The sequence below is a fragment of the Fringilla coelebs genome (assembly GCF_963513975.1).
Source record: "Fringilla coelebs genome assembly, chromosome: 4".
In the NCBI taxonomy this organism is placed as follows: Eukaryota; Metazoa; Chordata; class Aves; order Passeriformes; family Fringillidae; genus Fringilla; species Fringilla coelebs.
Genome location: NC_140032.1, coordinates 32,471,928 through 32,495,483, shown reverse-complemented (window position 1 = coordinate 32,495,483; position 23,556 = coordinate 32,471,928). Strand labels below are relative to the sequence as shown.

The window sequence follows — 23,556 nt, the reverse complement described above, 5'->3', positions numbered from 1 at the left end:
CTCACCTCTGCATGCTTCTCTGGAGCTGGCCAGAGGCTCACAACAGGACCTCGGTCTTTCATTTGTATGGTATCACTCATATTGATATAGTTTTTCAGCTCAATCACTTTATCTGCCCAAGAGATGTCTGTCATCCCATGGTCAGAGAAGAGGAGGACGTTGATATCATTCTGAAGGCCTTTGCTCTGTGAAGAAAGTGCATGACAACTTTTAGGGCCATGTAAGAGCTTGGCACTGTCTGTGCCCGCTGGAAAATGTAAATCACCTTTTGACCTCCACTGTTTCTGTGGAAGTTAACCAGAAGGATCATGTCCATCAATGTCCTGCAATGTGCTTTGCCACCACTCATAACGGTGGACATCCACTTTTACTTGCTGCTCTGGAACAGTCTGAGAGGTTAGCACCAGAGTTTTTCCTAAACAATTTTGCCATGATACCACTTGTGGAAGGGGTGTTTCTCTCTTTCCCTCCCAAACATGAGCACTTAGCATTAGAGCTTTTAATATTTAGTGAAATTGAAGATGCATATTGCTCTCTTCCCTGAAAAACATAAAAACTCCAACATGCATTTATCATTGTCAGAAATATTCATAGAACTGCCATTTACCCAAAAGATTTTCTCACTGCAAAATCTTTTCAATAATGCTTTTTAAAAATCAAGTTTAAAGTACAGAGTTCTGAATGCTGTCATAAAAGCCACTATAAAAATTAATAGTCTGATTCCACAAAAGTTAATAGTCTGATTCCACAAACCTTAGGAAACACAGTTTTGATTCCTTCACCTACAATGAAGTTCAGCTGGCAACACAAGTCATAAACAGAGCAACATGTATATTGGTTTGTGGCTTCCTGGGGCTACTGGTATAAATCCACCAGGAGGGTTGTAATGTCATCAATGAAAATAATAATCAGGGTAATGGTGCCTTGACTTCCACATGAACTCAGTAGCCTGTTTTTCAGGAAAGAAAAATTTACAGCCACTGCATTCAGTTAATTAAAGGTGTTAAACAGGCTCTCGGCAGTGCCACAAAGACCAGTTTAAAAAGCCTTTTCCAAAGGCACCCAGGAGCTGGGTTTATGGGTGCCACTCACCTTGATGAGTGAGATCATGTTGCTCAAGGCTTTGTCCACTTCCTTCAGAGCGTTTTTGCGCTGCTGGGACGAAGGGCCGTAGTGGTGGCCTTCCACATCAATGCGCTCGTAGTACACTGCGGCCATCTCGGCACTGTTGTTGCTGGGTGTGGGAGACAGGGCAAGGAGTGAAAGGCTGACACACGTGGAGAGCTCCTGGCTGCTGGCATTGTTTTCTTCACAAGCATGTAGAGTCACAAAACCCTGTTTTCTGCTTCCAGCCTGTGCTGTCCTACCACCTATTGCACTGCTACGCTCATTATTCACACCCAGAATCTCCTGAGTTTGCCTGAGACTCCCATCAGACGCAGCAGGTGGAAACTGCCATGTGCAGGCTGGCCTAGCAGTCCTCTACTAACCTCTGAATTAGGAAGGCAGCTTTCCCTTTAATAACAAAGAAATTCTGATTTCTGTGCTGAATGCCCCCATTAAAAGGATTATGGGAATTACCAGTCAAATGTACTTTAATTAAACTTTGGCACTTCTGGCTTTCTCCTGTGTGAGGTCTTCCAAACCACAGAGGTCAACTCAGGATGTGCTCTGCCTTACAAACTACCAAGCAGTATGAACTGGGATGAGATTTTAGAAGGGGGTTTTATTCAGGAACACGAGCAAGGGAAACTAAGGTAATCTCAGAATTGCACAAGTTTAGCTGATCGCACTTTTCTGCATTGATTGCTCTCAGCCTCTTTAGTGGGGATAGCGCACACATCAGTGCTTAATTTCATTTTCATGACACTTTACTGTTCCCTGTGAATCTCCCTGAGAGAAGTTGTCTGGATAAAATCACAAGCCTATACTCCTGAACCCAAACCCAGTCTTTTTGTGCTGTACTTAATATATGGCAGAGCATGCCATCCATATTACATGCTCTCATCCATATTAAGATCTCTACAGAAAGACTTGCTAGCCCAGCATCTCTGTTTAAAGACATCTGGGTAGTCTGGTGTAAGGAGTGAGGCAGAAGAGGCAAAATCAGAGATGAGGGATTGAGTGAATGAATTAGGGTCTGTCATTTACATTTCTCAGTTTGTAGAAGGCCTCAGAGGAGCAGTCCTGTGAGAAGCTGAAGATGTCTGCTGGGGTGGGAATTTCTCCACTGCTGGCCCTGCAGAACAGTGTTGTTCCTCACTCTTCAAGATTTTAAAATAATTTAAATGAAGCGGCGCTTCCCTCTCCCCAGTTTCATTTTAAGCATTATTTCCCATCTGTATTAGGCATAAATTATTTTCTAAAATTTAACCCTGAAATTTCTCTATTGCATACACAGTCATTGAACCTATTGAAATAGTTCTCTTCTGCTGTAGTACCTGTATTATAAGCTACTTAAACTAATTTATGTCTTCTCACCCGTAAGTAAATTATCATTTTGACCAAGATAGAAGCTAAGAAAGAGATTTATTGCATAAAGCAAGTGATCTCATTTAGGCTGTGGTGAGATTTCTCTGTGAGGGCTCAGTGCTGTAAGGAAGAATATTTAATTACTTCAACAGGACATGCTCCAGTAATGCAGTATGCTTAGGAGTTTGCAGGATTTGGTGCAGCACGTCTGGGGCTTGGCTTTGTTTCCATTTTTGCCTATTTTTCTACAGAAAAAAAGGGTTTTCTAAGTTTTTCTAAGAAAACCCTTATCATGGCTTGCATGGGAGAAGTATTCTGTCTTTAGACAGAAGTATTCTGTTAGTCCTGTCTTCTTCCATCACCAGTAACTTTCCAAATAAATGACTTAGAAAAGAATGCTGAAGAAAGTTGGACAGCATTAATGGAAACACCAAAAAGTATTTTATATTCTACTAGCATACTTTGCAAGTACAATGCAGACCTCATGACACCTCTCCAGGAAGCAGGTAGGTTACAACAGCCCATAAGGTACAGTTGTTGAAAAGATTCAAGGGAGGTTTTAGTTTCACTTGCCAAAAACAAATGCTTGACCTCGTTTTGAACATTCTTGGTCCAAATAGTGGTCTTGAAGCACCTGTTTGAAAAGACTGGAGAATATTACGGAAGGATGATTTCCTTTGGTTGCAAGAGAAGCTCGGTAGCTCCCTGATGACTTTGGTACTTCTCTACCCCGGAGTCCCTGCGAGGTTTGCTAATGGTAGGAGCCCAAGAGCAGTTCTTTAACTACTAATACCTGCTATTAGGGCTGCTGAGCAAGGCACTGCTCCAGGCAACAGACTGCCCTCGCCACAGGCTGTTTTCTCACATATGGCTAAGGACAGTCTCAGCCTAATGGGCTTTTCCAATTACCTAGGGTGTGGAAAGGAAACACACTGCATTTGCCAGCCTTTGAACAGCTTCAAAACTCAAAGGCACTTGTGAAAGCTGTACTAGTGACAAGCTGAAGACTCTTCTACTTGGAGATGCTAAATACTGCTAAATGAATCTGACTACAATAAAAGCATTTCAGAGGCTTTACTTATGGGCTGGCACAGCAGCATGGAACTTCTTCTAAATCTTAAAGAAACAAACAAAGAGGATGAATGACAGAAAGAATAAGGAAAACCTACCAGATTTTTAATCTGTTCATTTTCTACCCTCCATCCTTACTTTAAGTCCCTGCAGTATTTACACCCAAACCTGATTATTAATCTTATGTAAGATCATTCATTTTTCCTCTTTCCCACCTTGTTGGATACACAGTGCTTAGTTTAAAGGAAAAGAACTCAGGAAGAAATTCACCAGGGATGGTGTGTAAACAGACACCAGTGACAGGACCTCCTGCTGCACCGGGATGATCTGTAGAATTCGGGCACTTCAGAAGACTGTAGCTGTTATTTATGATATCTTAGTGGCAGGGATTTACACTTTTCTTGAAATCATCAGCTGTCACCTCTTGCAAGTTGTTCCACCAACACTGTTGTGTCCCTTTCGTTTTCCACCACAGACAGCAACAGGCAGCCTTGAGGCTTGGACAGAATTAGCTGTTGAAACTCTCCAGCTACCCAAAACAACAGCTTGAAGGGCTGGTACTTTTAACAGTTTGTGCCTCATTTTTAACCATGTTCACAATTGCAGAGCTGAAAAACAGCACTGAGCACCCTTATACTCAGAAACCAGGCAAGAAGCTTCAAGTATATCTTGACCCATCCCAAAATGATACCACACCAAAAATCTTTCTACATTAATTCTGGGTTTCCACCAGAAGTCAGAGCCAATGTATGTATTACATCTTCCATTCCGTTTTTTATTCACTGAATTAAAAGCGTTGCGAAAGCTCTAGAAAGCCTCCTATGACACATATGGCTTCCTCATGTCACATGCAGGTAACTTTCTTTAAATCTAAGCTAAATAATTTCAGGATAAAACCTCTCACATGGTCTCAGAAACCTTTGTCTAAGCACTTGCTGCAAACAACACTTATTTGTGAGCATCAGTGCAGCAGGACTCAGTGTGCAACTGGGAGCAACTTCCCCAACAGTGTTCTCATAATCTTGGAGCCTGAATTTCAAGAACAATCAACATTCAGCACCTGAATACAAAACTTTTTGGATTCAGATTGCTATGGCAGTTGCAAGTATTGAAGTAGAAAGGTTTCCTAGGATTGGATTAATTATGGAACCAACAAAGCTTTAAAAGGATGAGCTTAGTTATAGCCAAAGTAAGGCATTGGTGCTGCATAGGATGGTGCAATCTCCCCTGATTTTACACCCTGTGTGGAATTGTCTCTTGTAAATGTTTGGATGAGAGATGGTGGAACTTGAAAGCTGGGTCTGGAGCATGCATTTTAGCTAGGAGTTGTCTGAGAGATATATTCCCATCAGTTGGACTATATGGCTGTTGTAGGTCCCTTCCAATAGAATCTATTCTATTCTATTCTATTCTATTCTATTCTATTCTATTCTATTCTATTCTATTCTATTTCTATTCCCATATTTGCATAAAATTATTGCCCTCTCCAAAAATATTTGGCTTAAGATGTTCTAAAATGAAGAAAAAGCCAAAGCATCAGTCTCATAAACAAGTGACTGGAGCTGAATTTCAGAATTTCCAAATTCCCTCTCTAAATATAAGCATTTCAAAGCCTTTTCTTGCAGGAATAGACATACACAGGCTCATCCTGAAGTTGTTTGAAACAGCAAATTACAAGCAGTTAAGTCAGGATGTCTCCTCCTTGTTGCAGACTACACAGAAACAGAGGAGCACATCTTTCCCTCCACTCTTAATGTAAGGGTCTATTTCTATTATGGTGCTGTTTCTATGATGATACTATAAAGCACTCTTGGCCCTCATCTTCCTACCTGGAAGCTCATCCTGAAAATCTCCCTGACAGTAATTCCACAGATTTGTCCCAGAGAGAGGAAACCCCACACTGCAAAAATCCAGTGACATACCACAGAGAATTGAGGGCATCGCTGATGGCGTCTGCGAAGTTTCTGTCTGTTGGGACACTGAAGTACTCGCGGCAGTAACTTGGTCTGACTCCAAGGATTTCCACCTCGCAGCCTACGAGGAAAAAATGTGGTAAGTTCTGCTATTTCACCTTGATCACAGACCTCACACCCTGGTGTCCAAGTTCAGGTCTGTAAATTCCCTGTGACATTACTTATGCCTTCCCGGCAGGAAACCATGTGGTTGGCAAGGGAAAAGGGGAGAGAGGTTGGTTTGACAAGTGCTTCTAGCAAACTGTACATTGGACCCTTTTATTTCCCTCTCTAAAAGGAAGGTCTCTGTGTGACCTGCCCACAATAAAACGCTTGATTCCCTCGTAGCAGACCAGTTCCACCTAAATCACCAGCTTGTTTATATTTTAACTTCTGTGGCTGTATAGCCTCATTTCCAGTCTTCCAACATAATAGATTTAGATATTGTTCTCTGAAACTTTAGCAAATACTTTCCAGTTAGACACACTGTATCTTATGTTGCAATATCCTCTATAAACTGTATTTTATGATGTGATACTGGCTCTCCACTATTATATCTGTTTCCCAGGAGGTCTTATTAAAACAGTGTAAACCAATTAACTCTCCTGGTAACTTGCAGCCTTTCTTGCAAAATAAAGTCTGTTTTGTGGCCTAAAAATTTATGGCAACAAATCCTACAGGAGAACATGGCCCTGAACATAGAAAAACATGTTTTTGTGAGGTTTCTTTGCCCTTTTGCTCTCCAGTTACTATGCTGCTGAATAATATTAATATTTAAAAGAAGTATGCTTCCAGAAACACTGGATTAATGCAAATTATCATTCCAGAACCCAAGAGTCCTCCCATCACAGTTAGGCATTTTCTGATGTATTCAGAAATGCATCAGAAAACAAGGGCCACAAGGAGGATTCAAAACCAAAAAAAACCCACCTTTTGCAAAATGGCCTCTGTATACAGCAACACGGTCTGGTCAAAAAGGCAACTCTAAGCTAAAGCCTGAATCTGTACATCTGGGTCCCCCTGTTGCTTGGACTGTGAGAAGGACGTGTAAGTACAGAGAGGGCCCTAGAGCAAGCAGAGCTACCAACAGAGGTGATTTACAGTGGTTTGCTTACTGGGACACTCAATAAAGAGAGTCTGTCAGTCTTGCATCTCAGCTCCCGTGATGTGAGCTCATGGGAGTCTCCTGATGTGATAGTTCAGGAGTACCATGAAAAATTAGAAACACTTAAGTGGTTTAGCTTAGGAAATTTTTAAAACCTTCAATGATTTGCAGAAAGCCAGATAAGTCAGATGGAAATTATCCTTTCCAAAAGTTGAAGGGCCATAGCACACATGACAGATTCAGTCTCTGCTTGTGGTAGCAGCTCCCCAGTCTCCACATGCTTTGTGTGTTTCAAGGGACCTCATTTGTTATCATTATTTAATTATTTGCAATAATAAACATCAAATGTAGTCAACTGATTTATTTTCCTGTAAAAACACATTTGCCTACTCTTGAAGCTATATCTAACTTTTATTTCTATTAAAATTGTGGGATGGTGCTTACTTTTAATTCTTCCCCTGTTGCCCCAAACACATGATTTAATCTTCCACTTTCTGCATGAAAATACCTCAGTGTTCATCTCTCCACTATGATCCACCATGACAGTTGTCTGCATCCTGAATAAACAGCCAGCAGATTATGTGACAGTAACTGACTGTCTAGGTCACCCCACAATAAAACTCCTATACATCTGCACACAGTGTCCCCAAGAAATTACACTGTGCAGCAGAGATGGGTCCAAGCTGATACTGAACCAAATAATCAGAAAAATGTATTCCATTAATGACCTGAAGTCATACCCAGGAGGTCCCCTTACCTGAGGGCACAGAGATCCAGTCTTTTGTAGGGTGTCCTAGGTGCTACCAGCAGCAAAACAAGGGCTTTCAGCTACCTCAGATGCTAGAGGTGATGCAATTGCCCTCTATGGGCTTTGCTAGTATTTCAGGACTTAATTGGAACTTTGGAGCCAATTTCTCATTTCCTACTTGAGTCTGGCTCAAGATTGTCTCCAAAACCAGGCAAGAAGTTAAGAATGCATTTGGAAAGTTGTTAGAAATACCTTGTGTTTAACTTCAGCTGGATACCTGCTCATAGCCAGTGACTAATACGATCATTTTGCCTCTTTTTTCTTCAGATACTGACATCAGATTGTAATTTTCTCAAATAACTTTTCTCAGAATTACTCATGAGATAATTTTAACTGGGAGCATTAACCTCTTGGGGATGCAGGATATTTTAGTTTCTGAGCTATCTTTGCTATTTCTAGTTTGTCAAGTGATGAGCATGACGTAAAAGACTACAGGGTAGCAACAATTAGAAATCATTCAATCCTTTTGGCCATGAAATAGTGGTCTTCAAGTGTGCTGACAGTACCATTGGAAATTCAAGATGTTTAGACACCAAGAGCTTCTTTTTCCTTTTTTTTCCTTGGTTTTTTTTTTTAAGCCTCTATGATAAATAGAACTTAAATTAGGGTTTTTAATTACAAATCCAAAATACTGGCTATGAAGACCCTTTAATATTTAAATTTCATTTTGGAAGAAGCCAGGACAGATGGTAAATTTTCTCTTTGAGATATTATGGAAAGAAAATTTAAACAGATTTGGAGGCAGCCAAAGGGAATGCTAACTTTTTCTTGGTTAAACTACAAATAGTTAAGCTGTATTTACTAGGGTGTAATGCTAGATACCTTTGCATAGTTTTGCATGATGCTAAACCTTTATTTAAAAACCTGAACTACTGGAGCAGTAATAAGGACTTCTTTTAGAGTGATAAACCTCTCTTTATCTATCTGACATGGAGACCTGAACCTCTGCCAGCTTTAAATTACATTTCTAAACATTTATTTAACAGTTGGACACTTCATGTCATAACAGAAGATTTTGAAAACTTTCCAGACTAGCTGTATGGTCTGGTAAATATTATGTTTAAATGGCAAAAGTTGAGTTTAGAGTCTTTTTTCTTCCCCGCTCTGTCTCTCATTTCAGTGTTTAGAGAAGTTGTCACTGCCCTTCAGCTGAAGTAGTTGCATGGGTTGCTGGAAAATGAAGGAACTTGAGCATCTGGGATGACGCCACTTACTGGGCTGAGGGTGAGGACCACTCCAAGGTTTTGACCAGGATACTCTTGCACTCCTCTGGGCATTCTCCACCTGCCGGAGCAGCAGTGCTTTGGACAGGCAACCTGGGGGTGAGGCTGTGCCTTTCACCCCACACACAGCATGAAAAAAGGAGAAAAACGTCCCTACAAGGCAAGGCCTTATGTTTTGGCAGAAGTGGTGTCTGGGACCCCCAGCATGGCAATAGTTTGGCTCCTCTGCTTCTAGAATCACAAGATCTCAGATGCATTCTGCCCATGAGTTGTCTTTGCTGGTCTTATGTCAGGCTCACAGCTAAAGCTGTGTGATTGTTCGCATCAGAGAGCTCTCCTGTTCTGGGCTCCTGTGTGCTGGGGTCTGGATTTTATTTCTTTAGGCAGTGACTACACATCCGAGAGAAACACAGGGAAGAAAATGAAGCCGCAGATTTTGGGTTCAGCCTTTGCAAAGCTTGGAACTGGCTCTGAGGAGGAAATGACACTGGTAAAAGTTAATCCTGGGAATCAGCACTCTGGCATTTCCAATACATTCTTGCTATGGTTCGTTGATCTTGTTTGTCTTCACTGATAGCTAAAGAGAAAATATCATCTTCCAGAACAAAGTGTGATGAATTTGGCTATATAGTGCAGTTCCTATTCAGAGTTTCCCAAACTTTTCCTTTTTGGATCTTTATCATAATTGCAAGATTCATTACTAAGCAGCAGTGTATCTTCAGGCTGGGAAGCTAATCACTAACAGCAGACCATACGCAGTGCAAATGCCTGTGGGACCTCTACTCACCTTAGTTATTTAATCTTGGGGGTTTATTTTCATTTTGTTTGGTATTGCTCCCCATTCAAATGGCTTGTTAAGAATTTAAGCTTTAAAATTATAGGTCTAAGATTTTTAGAAAGGATTTTGTCCTTGCTATGGAACAAGAAAATGGTTGGGAAAAAATCATATAGGGAAAATGTAACAAATGCTGTTGCATTTGGAGTGACTTCTGTTCACCCCAGTTGTACCTGGAGTCCTACTACAGCCCAACAGCCTTGTACTTCAGTTCAGTGGTTCCACATTTCACTCTGCTTCCTCTGTCTGACCCTGTATGGCCAATGTGTCCTTTGAGACCATGAGTACCCTTAAAATAAACATGTGCTTCATGCTTTTGCTGAACTGAAGCACTGATGGCTTTGCCAAAGGTCAGCCATCACAGATAAATAATTAAGGATAGACAGAGTTACATGTCACAGTCCACAGCTAAAATGCCAGATCCATGCAAAAATTCCCTCTCTGTGTCATAAGAGAGTTCAATGCATACACTTAGGAGTGTAAGCACTGGTGAAAGGGGGTCTCTTTTGTTTCTTGCAATTTTCAGCTAGAAATTGCAGGCAGAGTGAAAAGTAAACATTTATGTACAGGGATACATACATACGTACATATATATATACCTCATATGTTTTCTCCCTGGGAAACACTCTCAAAGGGCAACATTAAGAGGCTAGGTGAAGTCCAAAGGCACTTTATGGAAAGTAATACTGTTTTTTTTGGATTTCAGCAGCTCTCTGTAGGCTGTTCCATCTATTCAGTACATAATTATACCTATTGAGAGTAATTACAATAGTAGTTAAAAATGAATAGTCTACAGAAAGAGATATTTTTGTACATTTTTAGAAGAATTCCTACATTCTTGTATAATTTCTATATCCTACTATTTGCCTTGCTGTTAGATCACTCGAGACATCTTCAGTAGGAAGCAGCCTTTTTTCAGGGCTGATGTAAACTCTTTAATTGCCTCTGAGTCCATAAGGCAATATTGTCACCCTCAGATCTTTTTGCTTTTCAGTACTGTAGAAACACTCTGGATGGCTTTTCAATGTTTTTCTTCTTGGTTCACTCTTTCTTCCCATTCCTTAGAATCGTGGGCTTTCTGCCAGGACACCCTTAGCCACATTGCATGGAAAGACTGTGGCCAGGCACATGTGCACTGGGATGCAGAGATGAGCTGGCCAGGAGCCCACGGCATGAGTCAGCTGCCACTGCCCTGCTGCCACTGGCTGTGCTCAGTACAGCCCTCCTAACAGCTCTCTGGTCCTCCAGCCTGTGCTTACACATTGAGGATATCTGCAGACTGCTTACAGTAGGCAGCAGTTAGAAGGTAAAAATATTGAGAATCTGGGTGCTTTGCAAGGCATTTGGTCTAGTTGCTCAGCTGGGACATCTATTTCCATGTGAGTCCCTAAACATGTAGTCTAAGGGGATACAGTACTTCTGTTTGACAAAAAGGACTCATTATTACACATCCTTAGTCATTCCAGTGGTCCAATACTAACAAATGAGAAACAGAAAGGCCAAGTCCCTCCAAATGAATGGCCCAGACTCAGACCAACTGGGACCACAGATGAATTAACAATGAAGGAGGACCAGAGGACAAGCATGCTTTGCTTTCAGCTGGATTTTCTTGTCCTCACAGAGCAGATAATCTTCAGTTCTCAGCTACAAATTTCCAGATTAAAACCAAAGAAGTATTGGGGGAGGGTGGTTACTGTTTAACTTTGGTTGGACCATGAACCATTCATGGAGCAACCACTCAGCACAGCAGAAGTTACAGGTGGGCAAGAGGAAAAAGCAATTGATGGAGGAGGGGATGCTCTTCAAACCAGCACCCTCCTGAAGCTAGTATTTAGTGGAAAGCTGCCTCTAGTGACACTTCAGTCTTCTCCTTTCTCAGCATATGCAAATTATCATGGCCAAAGAAAAGCGAATTCATTTCTATGCCTGGTTAGTAAAGCACATAAAATTCCTACCTGTATTTCAGAACTGAATTAGAGAGCCATTCCTACAGCATATGGAGTGCTCAGATGTCAAGGTGCATTGTAGGAATTTTTCACATACTAACCTGGCCAGTAGTACATGGAAACATTCTTTTTAGCTTTCATCATTGTGACCCACAAAGGCTCTGATCCATTCCACCAGAGAGGCAGCAGGCTTTCTTTATTCACACCAATATCAAATGATACATTTGCCTTCTGGTCCCACATGTAGTTTCCAGTCATCTGATGGACCTCGCAGTGGCGACCTTCGAGAGTGGAGACAAAAGCAGCACAATCAGACTGGTGTTCTTCAGTAGAAGGATGCTGACAGCACCATCATTGCTACTACTGGATCATCCCAGCAAATCAGCTGAAAAGCCCTGTCTCAAATTCCTGGATTTCTTACCTTGCAACCATTCATCAAATCTCCGACTCTTACCTTTCACTGAGGTGCTACAGTTTGATTACTAAATGCCCCAGCTCAGACACCCAAAAGTTTGTTGCTGAAGTTTGTCAGCCCCCTGTGTTCCCATCAAAATAAACAGATAAGAGAAAGATCACAGCCTTTGCTCAGCTTCAGGCAGCTGAATTTTAGACAGCTGAGGCCAGAAGAAACAAACCTTGCACCCCATGTCCTGCTCAACATTTCAAATCCAGCCCCACACACAAACTAGGTCAGCAGCAGCCCACAGGTGCCACATGTTTGGCTGACACCTGGTTCCTTCTACACACCCAACACTTGCCAAGTCTGAGGCCATTTTAAGGAACCCATCAGCACTCACAACCTGCTATGGGAAGCAAGCTGTGAATAGAAGTTGATAAGAGCACAATCTAGAAACATAGAACAAAGACTGAGAAATTTGTATTTCTCCTTCCTCAATCCATATGGCACATTGTTTTTCTGCAAACAGGCAAAACCTAGGCAAACATGTTTATATGTTACTGTTATTTTCCATTATTATTCATTTTTCTTTTCTTTTCTTGTAATGATCATGCTTTGTTCTTGCTTGTGGGCATAGCAATAACTTCATCAGACATGGTCAGGCCTCTTACTGTACTGAGCGGCCCTTGGGCAACTTCATATTAGAAGAAACTAGTATATAATAACTGAGAGATATCTTCTACTTCTTGTAATTGTCAGAAGAGAAGATGCTATATTTTAATAATTATTCTGAAGATGAATTAACATAAATGGGAAAAGAAATGTTGAAGAATAAATTGTACTGGAAGTTCCTTATTTACATATCTTAAAAAGCAATGACTGAAGCATGTGATAGACACTGTCCTCATTAGCTGGTGAGTCATGTTATTGCAGGGATCCAGATAACAGGCTTTGATTATTTTGAGCCTGAGCATGGTGATCAGAACTGAAATAACCTTGATATTCTTGTTCTGAAAAGATGTCATTTCAAGCAGAGGACTCTGTATACTTTAGGAGCATGTGATCTAAAAAAGGATTTTGAACTCTCCTTCCCTACTAAAAAGTATTTCAATTATGCAGAACATTTCCTTCTTCCCAGAGGAAAAAAGTAGTCCGAGTTTGTGGCAGTCAATACTTATCATACTAACCCAAACAGGTTTAATATAGGAGAACTGGTGGATTGGATGGGCAGCAATCTGTTCTCTTCAGGCTGCCAAGTGCTCTTGTTTCTGTAAGTCTCAAAAGAGAGAGAAGGGAAGTCTCTGTAGTGCATCAAAAGCACAGCTGTACAATTTACAGGACAACCTCAGCTTCTCAAATTCCATGTATTCCTAAGCATCTACCAACCTGATAAACTGCAGCAGGCAATTTGTGCCAGCCTGGGTAACTTACAGGTCAGTGCTGAAGCTCTATCAGTGTGAAACCTCCATATTAGGGGTCTGTATGATGTATAGTGTAGTCTTCATATAGAATTATTGAGCTCTAGCTGCTACTGATCCTATAGGACTTAAGGTCTGCTGTTTGTCCATTTTTTTAGGGAAGAGATTGGAGATCGTTCTTTGTGGTATTGTTGGGAAATTTAATTAACTCTTTGAACTAATACAGAGGACAGTGTTCTGTTCTCCACATTAGTTTAGTTCAATTTTCTACGGACTCCAAATCCTTTTTTTACTGTTGAAAAAGAGGCCTAGAAGACTGTAAGGCATCAGTTTACATTGCAGACATCCCTGGTTCACAGGGTCAGAAAAGAAGATCAGGTGAGCAACACATCAAAGACACGACCATTTAATGCCATTCATGTCTGCTTACCTGAGGCCTCTGTCTCAGAAAGACCCTCGACCTCCTTGGAAGACATCAGTAATCAAGCAATTTACATCTTCCTTCAGTTGCTCCTCCCAATATTTGTCATCAGTTAACAATGTTCAAAAGTATGCCTGATGTCTAATTTTATTTTTGACCTTCCTTAATCTTCAGCCATGGCTATTCTGAGCCTTGCTTACTAGATTGAAAAGCCCTGGAATAACTTGAATTTCTGCCCCTGCCCCCTCCCCCCAGGATACTCGTACACAGAATTAAGGCCATTTCTCAAGTTTCTTTTGGGTCACCTGTCCAACCCTTTTTCTTTATATCCTGTTTTCACTTGTTTTCTCCAGCCTAAGAAAATTACTTTTGGTGTATTTCTTTTGAAGCATTATCAAAATAGCAACATGGTGTTAGAGAGTCACCATAACATTCAGAATTTATTACTTCTTCCATTACTGCAGCTTTCCTCAGTAATCAAATGTTATCTTCAGAGTTTCAAAAATAGAAACAGGGCAGAAAGCAATTTCAGCATACAGATGTCACTATTTAAACTCACTGTAATTGTAGTAAAAATTACTCCTTCCTCAAGCAACAGAGGAAAACAAAGAGAGTATAGTTCCCAAGAATATGATAACTGCTGTATCCTTCTGGAGGAGAGCCAACAAAAGCATTTGCAAGTCTGCATGCTACAGCTTACTTGGACACTACACTTCATACAGCATTTGTCTAAAGCACATTCCCATGTCTCCAGGCACTTTTGTCAGCATTCAAATGAATCTCTGCAAAACAAAGACGAAATTTAAAAAGCCAGCAGAACACACAGCCACTGGGCCACCCACAGCAGCAGCATCAGCAGCACAGTAATGCTGAGTGCTGTGCACCCTGCCCTGGCTGTGAGTGAGATCCAGAAACCAGCATGTGCACTCCTGGGGCATCTGCCATCTCTGCACTGAGCAAACCAGACTTATCAGAGAGCCCACAGTGTGTGTATTAGCCAATGCAGCAAAGGTACCACAATCTGATGGTGAACATCAGTACCTGCATTTAGCTAAATGCAATATTATAGATATGCCTTGCTGCTATGGTGAGGCCTTTCCTCTCATCTCCCACCACGATGTCCCCACTCTATGGAAAGTAACAAGAGTCAGGGGGGCAGATGCAAGCACTGCAAGGCTGCCACAGGGCTATACAGTCTGGGGAAGAGTTAAAGTCCTCCATGCAAACAGCTGGATGACTTGCCTTGGGAAATACTCTGCTCTGCTCATGCTGTCTCCTATAAGGATGAAGAAAGCAGGACTTAAAAGTCACCAGCACCATATTCCTGTTCTGGAGCAGATATAGCAGTTGCTGTCCACAGGAACTAATCTTTGATATATACACTGCTCTGCTGTTCCCCTGATGGGTCCCACTTGCTTTGCTTTGACAAGAAAGACCACAGGGTAAAAACAAAACCCTTGTGCTAAACCCTAAGTAGCCTGGAGAAGGCCTGAGCTTGTGAGAAGTCTCGGGGGAATGCTGGTCTGGGCAAAGTAGCCCTACCATCTGCAGACCCCCAAGTAAAAACAGTACTTGCATGATGTGCATGGACAATTCATGTTCCAAGGGAGTTTGCTGGCAAAGTCTTTCCAAATTTTTATGACATCTAAAATCAGACAAAGCCAAAGCATGAACACCTTAGCCTGTGTCAGGCAAGACTTTGCAATTCAAGGAGGATCACATCAAAAAGCACAGAAAAAAAATCTCTGCTATACACAGCATTATTTTTTTCCCTAAAGGGAATTCATTTAGTAAGAGCTTGAAACTCTTAATTCAATGCTTTCATCATGAGGCCACGGATGGGGTGCACAAAAATTGCTAATAAATCATCCAGCTGAGGCTTTGCAGATGCTTTCTTGTGTGGGAAGTCAGCGCTTGTGTCCTTGGAGAGCCAGGACTCCGAGCTGCTGATTGTTCTCCTGAATTGTGGTGGGCTCAGAGACCACTCTGGGACCCCTGAACCCCCAGAGCTGGGTGTGACTTGAGGGCACTGAAGCTCCAAGCACGGGGCAGAACAATGGACAAAGCTGCTGCCTGCATTATTAGTCAGAGTACGAGCCTCTGACAGGGACTTCAGCTCTGGGCTAAGAAATACCTTGATACGTGTATGTCTACTTAGCCAACAGCTGGCAGTAGGTATGCTAGTTGGGAGCTGTGAGATTGTAGCGAATAAGGAGGAAAAAACTCTGTATTTTAATTTGTAGCATTGTTGTTACTTGAACTTGGGTTAGAAAAAACTTTCTGTTCTACATTTTAGGAGTGTTTCCAATTTTTTAACTGGTAGAAGCAAACACAGATTTTTGCAATATTTTGTCTGAGAAAGAGAAAAATCTTGACACTTGGCATTGCAGCCTTTCTGCAGGTGGTGAGTAAACAAAGTGAGAGGAAGAATGTGAAAAAGAAAATCCTCCTGGTTCCCACTATCTTTTCCAGCCTGTTTTTCCTGGGATAGTACCCTTTCTATTTAGCAGTATTACCATAGCTCATGCTCTTTTGCTTCCCAATACAGAATTTTAGAAATGGAAAGGTAATGAATCCAAGAAAAGAAAGAGACTTGATTTCAGGGCTTTATGTCACAAAAAGAATAATTTACATCTCTGCTGCTGCTGGCATCTGTATCTGTTTGAGAGGACCAATAAGAAAAAGTCATTTTCCCTTGTCAGTCATCATACACTTTGTGTCCTGGATTTTTTTTTTCTAAGCTTGGGCAGTGAAGTAGTGATAGTTTTAGTTCATGTGTATGTAATAAAATTCCCTGCTGTACTCCTATCCTTCCATTTTTTTATTCCTCATAAAACATGCAGGTATCACTTACATAGTTAAGAACTTGCTTAACTGCTGAACAGAAATTGTCAGCATCCTTTTCTGGACCAGGCTGGAGTCAGGATGCCATTAACTGCAGCAGAAAAGAGGCATCCACTAGAACCATCACCAGGCTGGGCTTCCTTCAGGTACTGAGTGGAAGGAGCCTGGAGTTGCTGTGCTTTTAACTAGGAAACCTCTCACAGTAAACAGTAAATATATGAGTATGGGTGCACATCAAACAAACTGCAGGGGATTCCAGGGCTGGGAGCCCACAGGGAATTTTCTCCCAGAAAACATGGAATAGATGGGGTGCAGTGTATGTTGATTTGCTGTGCTTAGGGGAGAACAGATGTAGACTGTTTGTTAGACTGTGGCATCATCCACCAAAGCCCCTCAGCAGTTTATGCCAACATCAAGAGTGAGGAGTAGAGGGAAGATTGTTGAAACATGGAAGATGGGAGAAATCTTCAGTCGGGCAGAGTGGACCTTGATGTCACCTATCTGTGGGAGCTCTGCCATGTCACCCCATTCCCTACTGCTATGCAGAGGAAGAGGTCGTGGCATATGTAGGGGTGAGCTGCAGCAGCTGAGAAAACACTACACACCACCCCTGTATTTTAGACAATGCCCAAATGTATCATCAATCTGTGACAGTGAGTCTGGGCACTCCTGCAAAGGCCACTCTGGGTGCAGGAGACTGAAATGTCCTCTAGTCTACCTTTTCCTCCACCCCTCAAGCTTCAGGGAACCTCACAGCCCCTCTGCCACTTATTTAAGATCAGGTCCTGTCCAAAGAGGCACATGGAGGCTCCTTGCTGGCTCCTCTCCAAGCAGTTGCCCACCCATCTCTGCAATCAGGGGCTCCCTTTGCTTCCCATGGAGGCCAAGTGAAATGTGACTCTTGGATGTGGGGCTGCACAGCTGACCAGGCAGCTGGCACATCCACACAGAAGACCTGCCAGAAAGACTTCATTTCTAGTTACAATCTTGGAAAGGAAATCCTTTCTGGATTTCTATCTCAGATGTGATACTCTCTGTTCATGTTTATGCTGGCTGGAAATGTGAGATGCCCCTGAGTACTCTCAGCTGGGGAGACTTCAGGAGAGCTGGGCTGCAGGGAGTCCTTCATCACCCCTCCAACACCTACAGGCTGTCAGGTAAGGGAGACCCAACCAGAGCACAAGCAGCTTTTCTTGACAGACGTGGCACGAAATGCTCTGAAGCAGTAACTCCTGCTTGCAGTGCTTACAGGGGAGACCTCAGACTTTCCACTGAACTTGGCATGAGAGCTCCCTGCAGAGCCAGGCCACAGCAGGGAAAGGGAAAAATTAAAAACTCCTCACAGGATAACAACCCAAGATGGTTTGCAGTCTTAATTCCTTCCTTTCCAAAATAAACAGCACATGGTATGATTAAGGGAGCCTTTTAGAATAGACATATTTGGACTCCTTCTGCCTCCTCTGCCAAGCCCAAAGAGTCCTGCAAAAGCTCGGTCACAGCTGCAACATCTCCTTTTACCTAATTCTCCATGTCATGTTTTTCAGGTTAACAATTGCAATATTGTAACTGCACCATGGAGAGCCAGCACAACAGGTAGGATTCAGTCTAGCAGCTCAGAAAGCAAACCAACCACCTAAAAACCAGTCTTTTTGCACCGTAGAAGCCAATACTAAGAAACACAGCATACTGGAAATTGCCAGAGAGGACTGCTTTTCAAAGAGTTGGATTTTAAGCTAGCACATCTGTGAGCTACCTTGCACAGCACCAGGTTTTTGTAAGAAAACAGCTTCTCTGGTTGCTTGTCAGTGAGATCCCTTTGCAGCAGCCCTGATTTGGATTTTGTTTGATGCTTCTTCAAGCAAATAGCAGGTCCTGATGCCATGCCCTGCCTTGCAGGAAGACTGGAGCTTCATCCCAAAATCTGGATTACTTAGTGATTTTACATTTTTCTGTGCTCTGGTTTTCTTTCTCATAGTTGGGGTAGGAAAGGAAAAGACCTCTAAGCAGGCTCTGGACTTTGGGCTGAGGCTTTCTGTGTGTCTTGGGGAAGCTCCAGGAAGTATCTTCTCACAGGTTAATAGCAGCAGGAGGGGAACCCACGAAGCGCTCTGCCATAGCCCTGCAGCACTGCATGAGCACAAGCAAGTCACGTCCCTCCCATGTTTTCCTTTCAAAATTTCACCAGGCTGGACCCTGTTTGTCCTGTTGGGTCAGTGCTTCACCCAGCAACTCACCTCAGCAGAAAAGGGGTGGGGTTCTCGTTAGCATCTGTTAGTTAGTTGCTTTTAGATATGTGGCTTTTGGTCAACAGTTATGGTTTCATCTACTTGACATCTGCACTGAGAAGCGCTGGGGTGGATGCTGCTGATCTCCACAGCCTCTGCCTGCGGGTCTGGGCAGGAGGAGGAGGTGAGTTCATGTCTGAGGAGACTGACCACTCCCAACAGTGATGGTATCTGAGGGGCAAAGTCCACTGTCCTCCTCCAAAGCCACAAAAACAAGGGAGAACTTCTCCCATTTGGTAACAACTCTGCTCTAGAGTCCCGAAGGTTGCATGGATGTGGGGCGAAGGGAAAGGCCTTGCTCACAAGAATGAATAGAGGCAAGTCAGATACACACAAACTACAACACTTCTATGCACACCTTGTCCAAGACCGGGCAGCCATGAATGCTCCTGAATGGATGTGGAGCCATAAGGCCTTGGAATGAGCAGAGAAAAGAAGGGACGGGAGTATTTATCAAAACAAAAAACAAACAAAACCCAAAGTGGGATATCATGAACAAGCTAGGGGTGGGAACGTGCAATTTCTTAAACTGATTTAAAAGACTCCAATATACTATGAAGACAAATACAATGTTTTGGAAGTTAAAATGTGACTTTCTTAGTAGCTCCTGAAGCAGCAGTGTAGGACAAGACATGAAGAATATTTTGTTCCTGATTTCTCAGAAGAAATTATGGCAGCATTTAACTCTCATACATCCTGGTCACAAATCGAAATAAAAGCAGTTAGAGTTGTGTCTGCCTGCAGCAGAGGGGCTGCAAGGCTGGTGAGAAAGCTTCCCTATGCCCATACAGTACGCCAGGTAAACAGTAGCTTGCCACTCCCTAAGCAGGTGATTATGGCATGATGCTTGTGTCACCCTGCCATGCTGAATTTTCTCCAAAACCTGTCCCAGCTTTGCAAATTTAATGGATGCAGACTGAACACAGCTTAACACTGCATCTGCCATGTGCTCTAACCCCACCATCCCATAAAATCTCAGTGGAAATGGCACCATGGCCCCAAAGGGTAAGAACAGTGCAGCTATGGGATTTACCCTGCACTCGTGCCAAGACACAGTCATGGAGTTAACACCCCAAGGGTCAAAGGGCTGACCTGGATCTTCCTCTGGGCAATGTTCATCACCTAAACTTAGTCCTCAATTGGTTCCTGACCTACTTAATACTACCGTGACTCATGTGTTAGGGAGGTGAATTGCTGTTTCAAATTAAATTGCATTTGCATTGATATCCCTATCATAAAGTCTAGGAGACTTGCAAGAAGATTGAGTTTGGTCTCACAGACTATCTTATTGCTTTAAACTGAGGTGCAAGACTCTACTAAAAATATGAAAAGTCCAGTAGTGGTGTTTTATCTCTGAAAACAAAACTCCTTCTTTGTGAGTACAAAGTAGGATGTTTTCAAAACTCTTCAAAAGGCTGATAGACTTCACTTCATATATACACACTTAATAGGAATGATGACTAAATGTGGTTAGGAGTGAAATGTCACTTACTTTTCTTCTCTCTTTAACAACTCCATCCAAATTTTTTTTGTCCCTATGAAGTGTTAGGTTGGTTTGCCTATGTTCACCTAAAGAACATGGCCTGGAGTGGAACACTTCTGTTTTCTGTCACGACATTTATTCTGCATTCATATATTTGCACCAAATAATGAAAAAGAATCAAAACCAACCCTGTGATGCTTTTATACTCTTCTCTGATCAGAGATGAGCAAGAGAAAAGGGTTTCTCTTGAGAGAGAGGGAAGATGGGGTTAAGCAGTTTCAAAACAAGCTGGGCACAACTGATGTCAGATTTTGGTCTTACAATGGCATCTATTTGCTTTCCCAGCAAGCAGTATATGAATCACTGGGCACTGCATTGTTCCAAGAATAGCGGAAGATGCCACATATCTTAGGAGAGGATAGATCTTCTTACTCCTCCTCATTGGTTGGAAACTCCTGTTTATTCAATAACTCCAGAGAAAAATCCAAGTGCAAACTCCAGAAGAAAAAAAACAAACAAACAAACCTGTTTTGTTGGGTTTTGTTGTTTTTTTTATTTAACTTTTGCTTCCTTGGTTTCTGTTTCTGAAGGAATTGGCACAGCTCTACTCTCAGCACCTTCCTAGTGTCACTGTAATCATGTGTCCTCCACGTAAGATTAAAAGCAAGTCAACATCATGAAAACTGTGACTGTCCTCTCACTTTTCTGAAAGCCTTCCCTGGACATTCTGAAAAACTGCAGGGGAGAAAAAGCAAAAATCCTGACTGTTTTTCCATTTGGCTATTTTGAATTATTACGGATACGAGGACTTGTAGCAAAGTTAAGAAAACAGAAAATTTACTAAGTTTTAAAAGAAATTTAATGCTGAACTTGCCAAAACAGACCTGCTGACTGAAAATAAGTTCTTAGGGTAACCACACTCAGTTCACATGCATTTTTATTAAAGCCCCTGAGCAGTCTCTGTATTCATTTCCCATGTAGTCCCAGTTGTTTCTATCTTCTAAATATAAATGCAGTAGCCCCATTGGTGCTTTTACCAGGTGAGCTGGCTATGATTCTAAGGTGGCAGCAGGTTGGGACCCAGCTACACCTTGGATGAGCAAAAACTTAAAAAACTAGGTGCAGGCGGCATTTCCAAATTTGGAACATATTTCAGAGAAACAATTCTGGGCTGTAATGCTACAGTGCAAAAGCACGACTTGGATTATTTTTATATCTTCTTTGGAAGAAAAAGTCACAGGGAGCTGCCTTCCACCTTGGCACAGGGAGCTGGCAGCTCTGAGGAGCATCGCAGCACAGAAATACAGGTACTCACCCGTCATCAGTGTGTAGTAATTTGGGTAAGAGAGGCTGGGGAAGTCTGGGGTCATGTAATCCACCTTCACCCCCATGTTCACAATGTCCCGAAAGCCCGGCAGACCCTCCAGCTCGCTGTCATCAATGTAGTCGAAGCGAAAGCCGTCGAGCAGGAACACCAGTAGCTTGCGGTGGCCCGAGGAGGCGGCGGGAAGCGGCAGGAGGGCGGCGAGGGCAGCGGCCAGGAGGGCGGCGAGGAGGCTGCGGCTCTCCATGGCAGGCGGCGGAGAGGGATCTGCGGCGGCTCCGGGGCCGGACCTGGCGCTGCTGTCCCCCTCCCCTTCCAGCGCCCGCGTTAAAGCTACAGCGCTGCCCCGCGCCGGGCGTGGGAGGTCACAGGTTAATTGCAGGCAGATGATTTACCTCGAGCTGAGGGAAGAGCTTGGTCCTGCCCAGCTGCAGGAAAAAATGCTTCGCACCGATGGGGAACACCCAGCATAAAAGTAACCGGTGCCTCTCAGGACGCTCCGCAGACGCTGCCGAGGCAGTGCGGGCACGCTGCCCGCCGGCGAGGAGGGGCCGCGGCGCCCAGCCCGCTCCCACCGCCGCCGGCGCGGAGCGCAGCCCGCTCACCGCCCAGCCCCGCTCCGCGCCGGGCTGCGGCTCGCAGGGGTCTCTGCAGCCTTTGAAACACAGCCTCACATCTCCAGCAGCGCGAACGCCGGCTTTCTTCGCATCTCTCCGGCTGTGGCTTCTGATAGAACTCAGAGTGAGGTTAAGACAAAGCATCTCCCCAGCTGGGAAGTGCAGTATGTGTGAGTTGAGGTCCAGCGTTTCGATGGCACGGCGGTACCGCAGAGCTCAGCTGAGCAGGCTCTCTTCTGCCTGGATGCGAGTCCCTGAAAAGGTCCCTGTCCTCTCGGTTTCTTCTGTGCTGCCCTGGGACTATTCCAGTTCCTAATGCACCAGCAGAAAATTCTAGCTTCAGCTCGATAACAATTGATACGTTTATTTTCTGGCTGTTGATATTATTTAGATATTCAGTACTGGCTAGTGCCTAATTTCATATTAAAAACGAAAAAGTGTTCACATTTTAGTCACCACAAGGTTCTTCTTCACAGAAACGTAACTATACCTCTAGTGCAAAGCCAGCACCTGTTGTACACCATAACTGCACTTTACTTGCTTTACTTTCTTTCTTTTTCCCAAATAAAAGTATTTCATAGCATTCATAACATTGTCTAACTGTGGGAAATGCCCTTTGCAGATGTTTCCACCTGGGGAAGGTTCCACCTGGTAGCTGGCCACCACCCCAGTGCAGGCATCTGAACTTCTTGCTCCTTACAAAGCTCCCCATTGCACATTCAGCCCATTCAGTTACCTCTTACCAAATACTGGGCTGGTGCAAGCTCAGCAAGACAGCTTTCAGCCCCGTTTGCCCCAAACACTTATTCAGCCCCTTGCAAACCCTCCTCATGTCCTGGCCTGCCTTTTGCACAATGTTCTGCTGGGCGCTGGTGCCCATGTGCCAAAGCTGCTGCCTGCAGGTCACCGCTCGCAGGACGTGGCTGGAGACGTTCTGTCCATGCCCTCCTCCCACAGGGCTTCTGGCTCAAGAAAGAAGATGCCCTGTCAGGGAAGGGTTGCTGGGACTTTCTGTAGGAGGTAGTCATTCCAGGAAGGTGGAAGAGGATGGAGTAGGAGTGCAGCCAAGCAGAGCTGCACAGCCCCTTCAGCTACCTGTGCTTTTGTTCACCTTTTCAGTAAAATTCCTCATGCTTCTTCCCTATCAGCGGACTAAATGCACTCTTCATGGACATCTCCCTCTCTGTTATGTGCACAGCCACTTTTTTCCCCCTTTTTTTTTTCATGTGCTCCTTTTTCCATTCCCATCTTGGAGTCCAGCACTTGGGAGATACCCTCACATCAGTTAAACCTGAGGGCAAGAACTTGGAGCATTTCTAAGCTCCAGCTCAGGGATCTTTAAAGCAACATAGGGA

General features: G+C 43.3%; 1 protein-coding gene across 1 annotated transcript in view; it reads right to left on the bottom strand.

The window, feature by feature from the left end:
• The window catches only part of ENPP6 (ectonucleotide pyrophosphatase/phosphodiesterase 6), a gene marked incomplete at its 5' end in the record, with an annotated part of 29,298 nt that extends 7,467 nt beyond the window's left edge, over nucleotides 1-21,831 (bottom strand). Inside the window, 5 exons of the mRNA XM_084204522.1 lie at nucleotides 6-185; nucleotides 1,093-1,234; nucleotides 5,466-5,577; nucleotides 11,514-11,693; nucleotides 21,576-21,831. Of these exons, the coding sequence (XP_084060648.1) occupies nucleotides 6-185; nucleotides 1,093-1,234; nucleotides 5,466-5,577; nucleotides 11,514-11,693; nucleotides 21,576-21,831 (870 nt within the window). The remainder of the gene's footprint in view (nucleotides 1-5; nucleotides 186-1,092; nucleotides 1,235-5,465; nucleotides 5,578-11,513; nucleotides 11,694-21,575) is intronic.
• Between the last annotated feature and the right edge of the window lie 1,725 nt (nucleotides 21,832-23,556).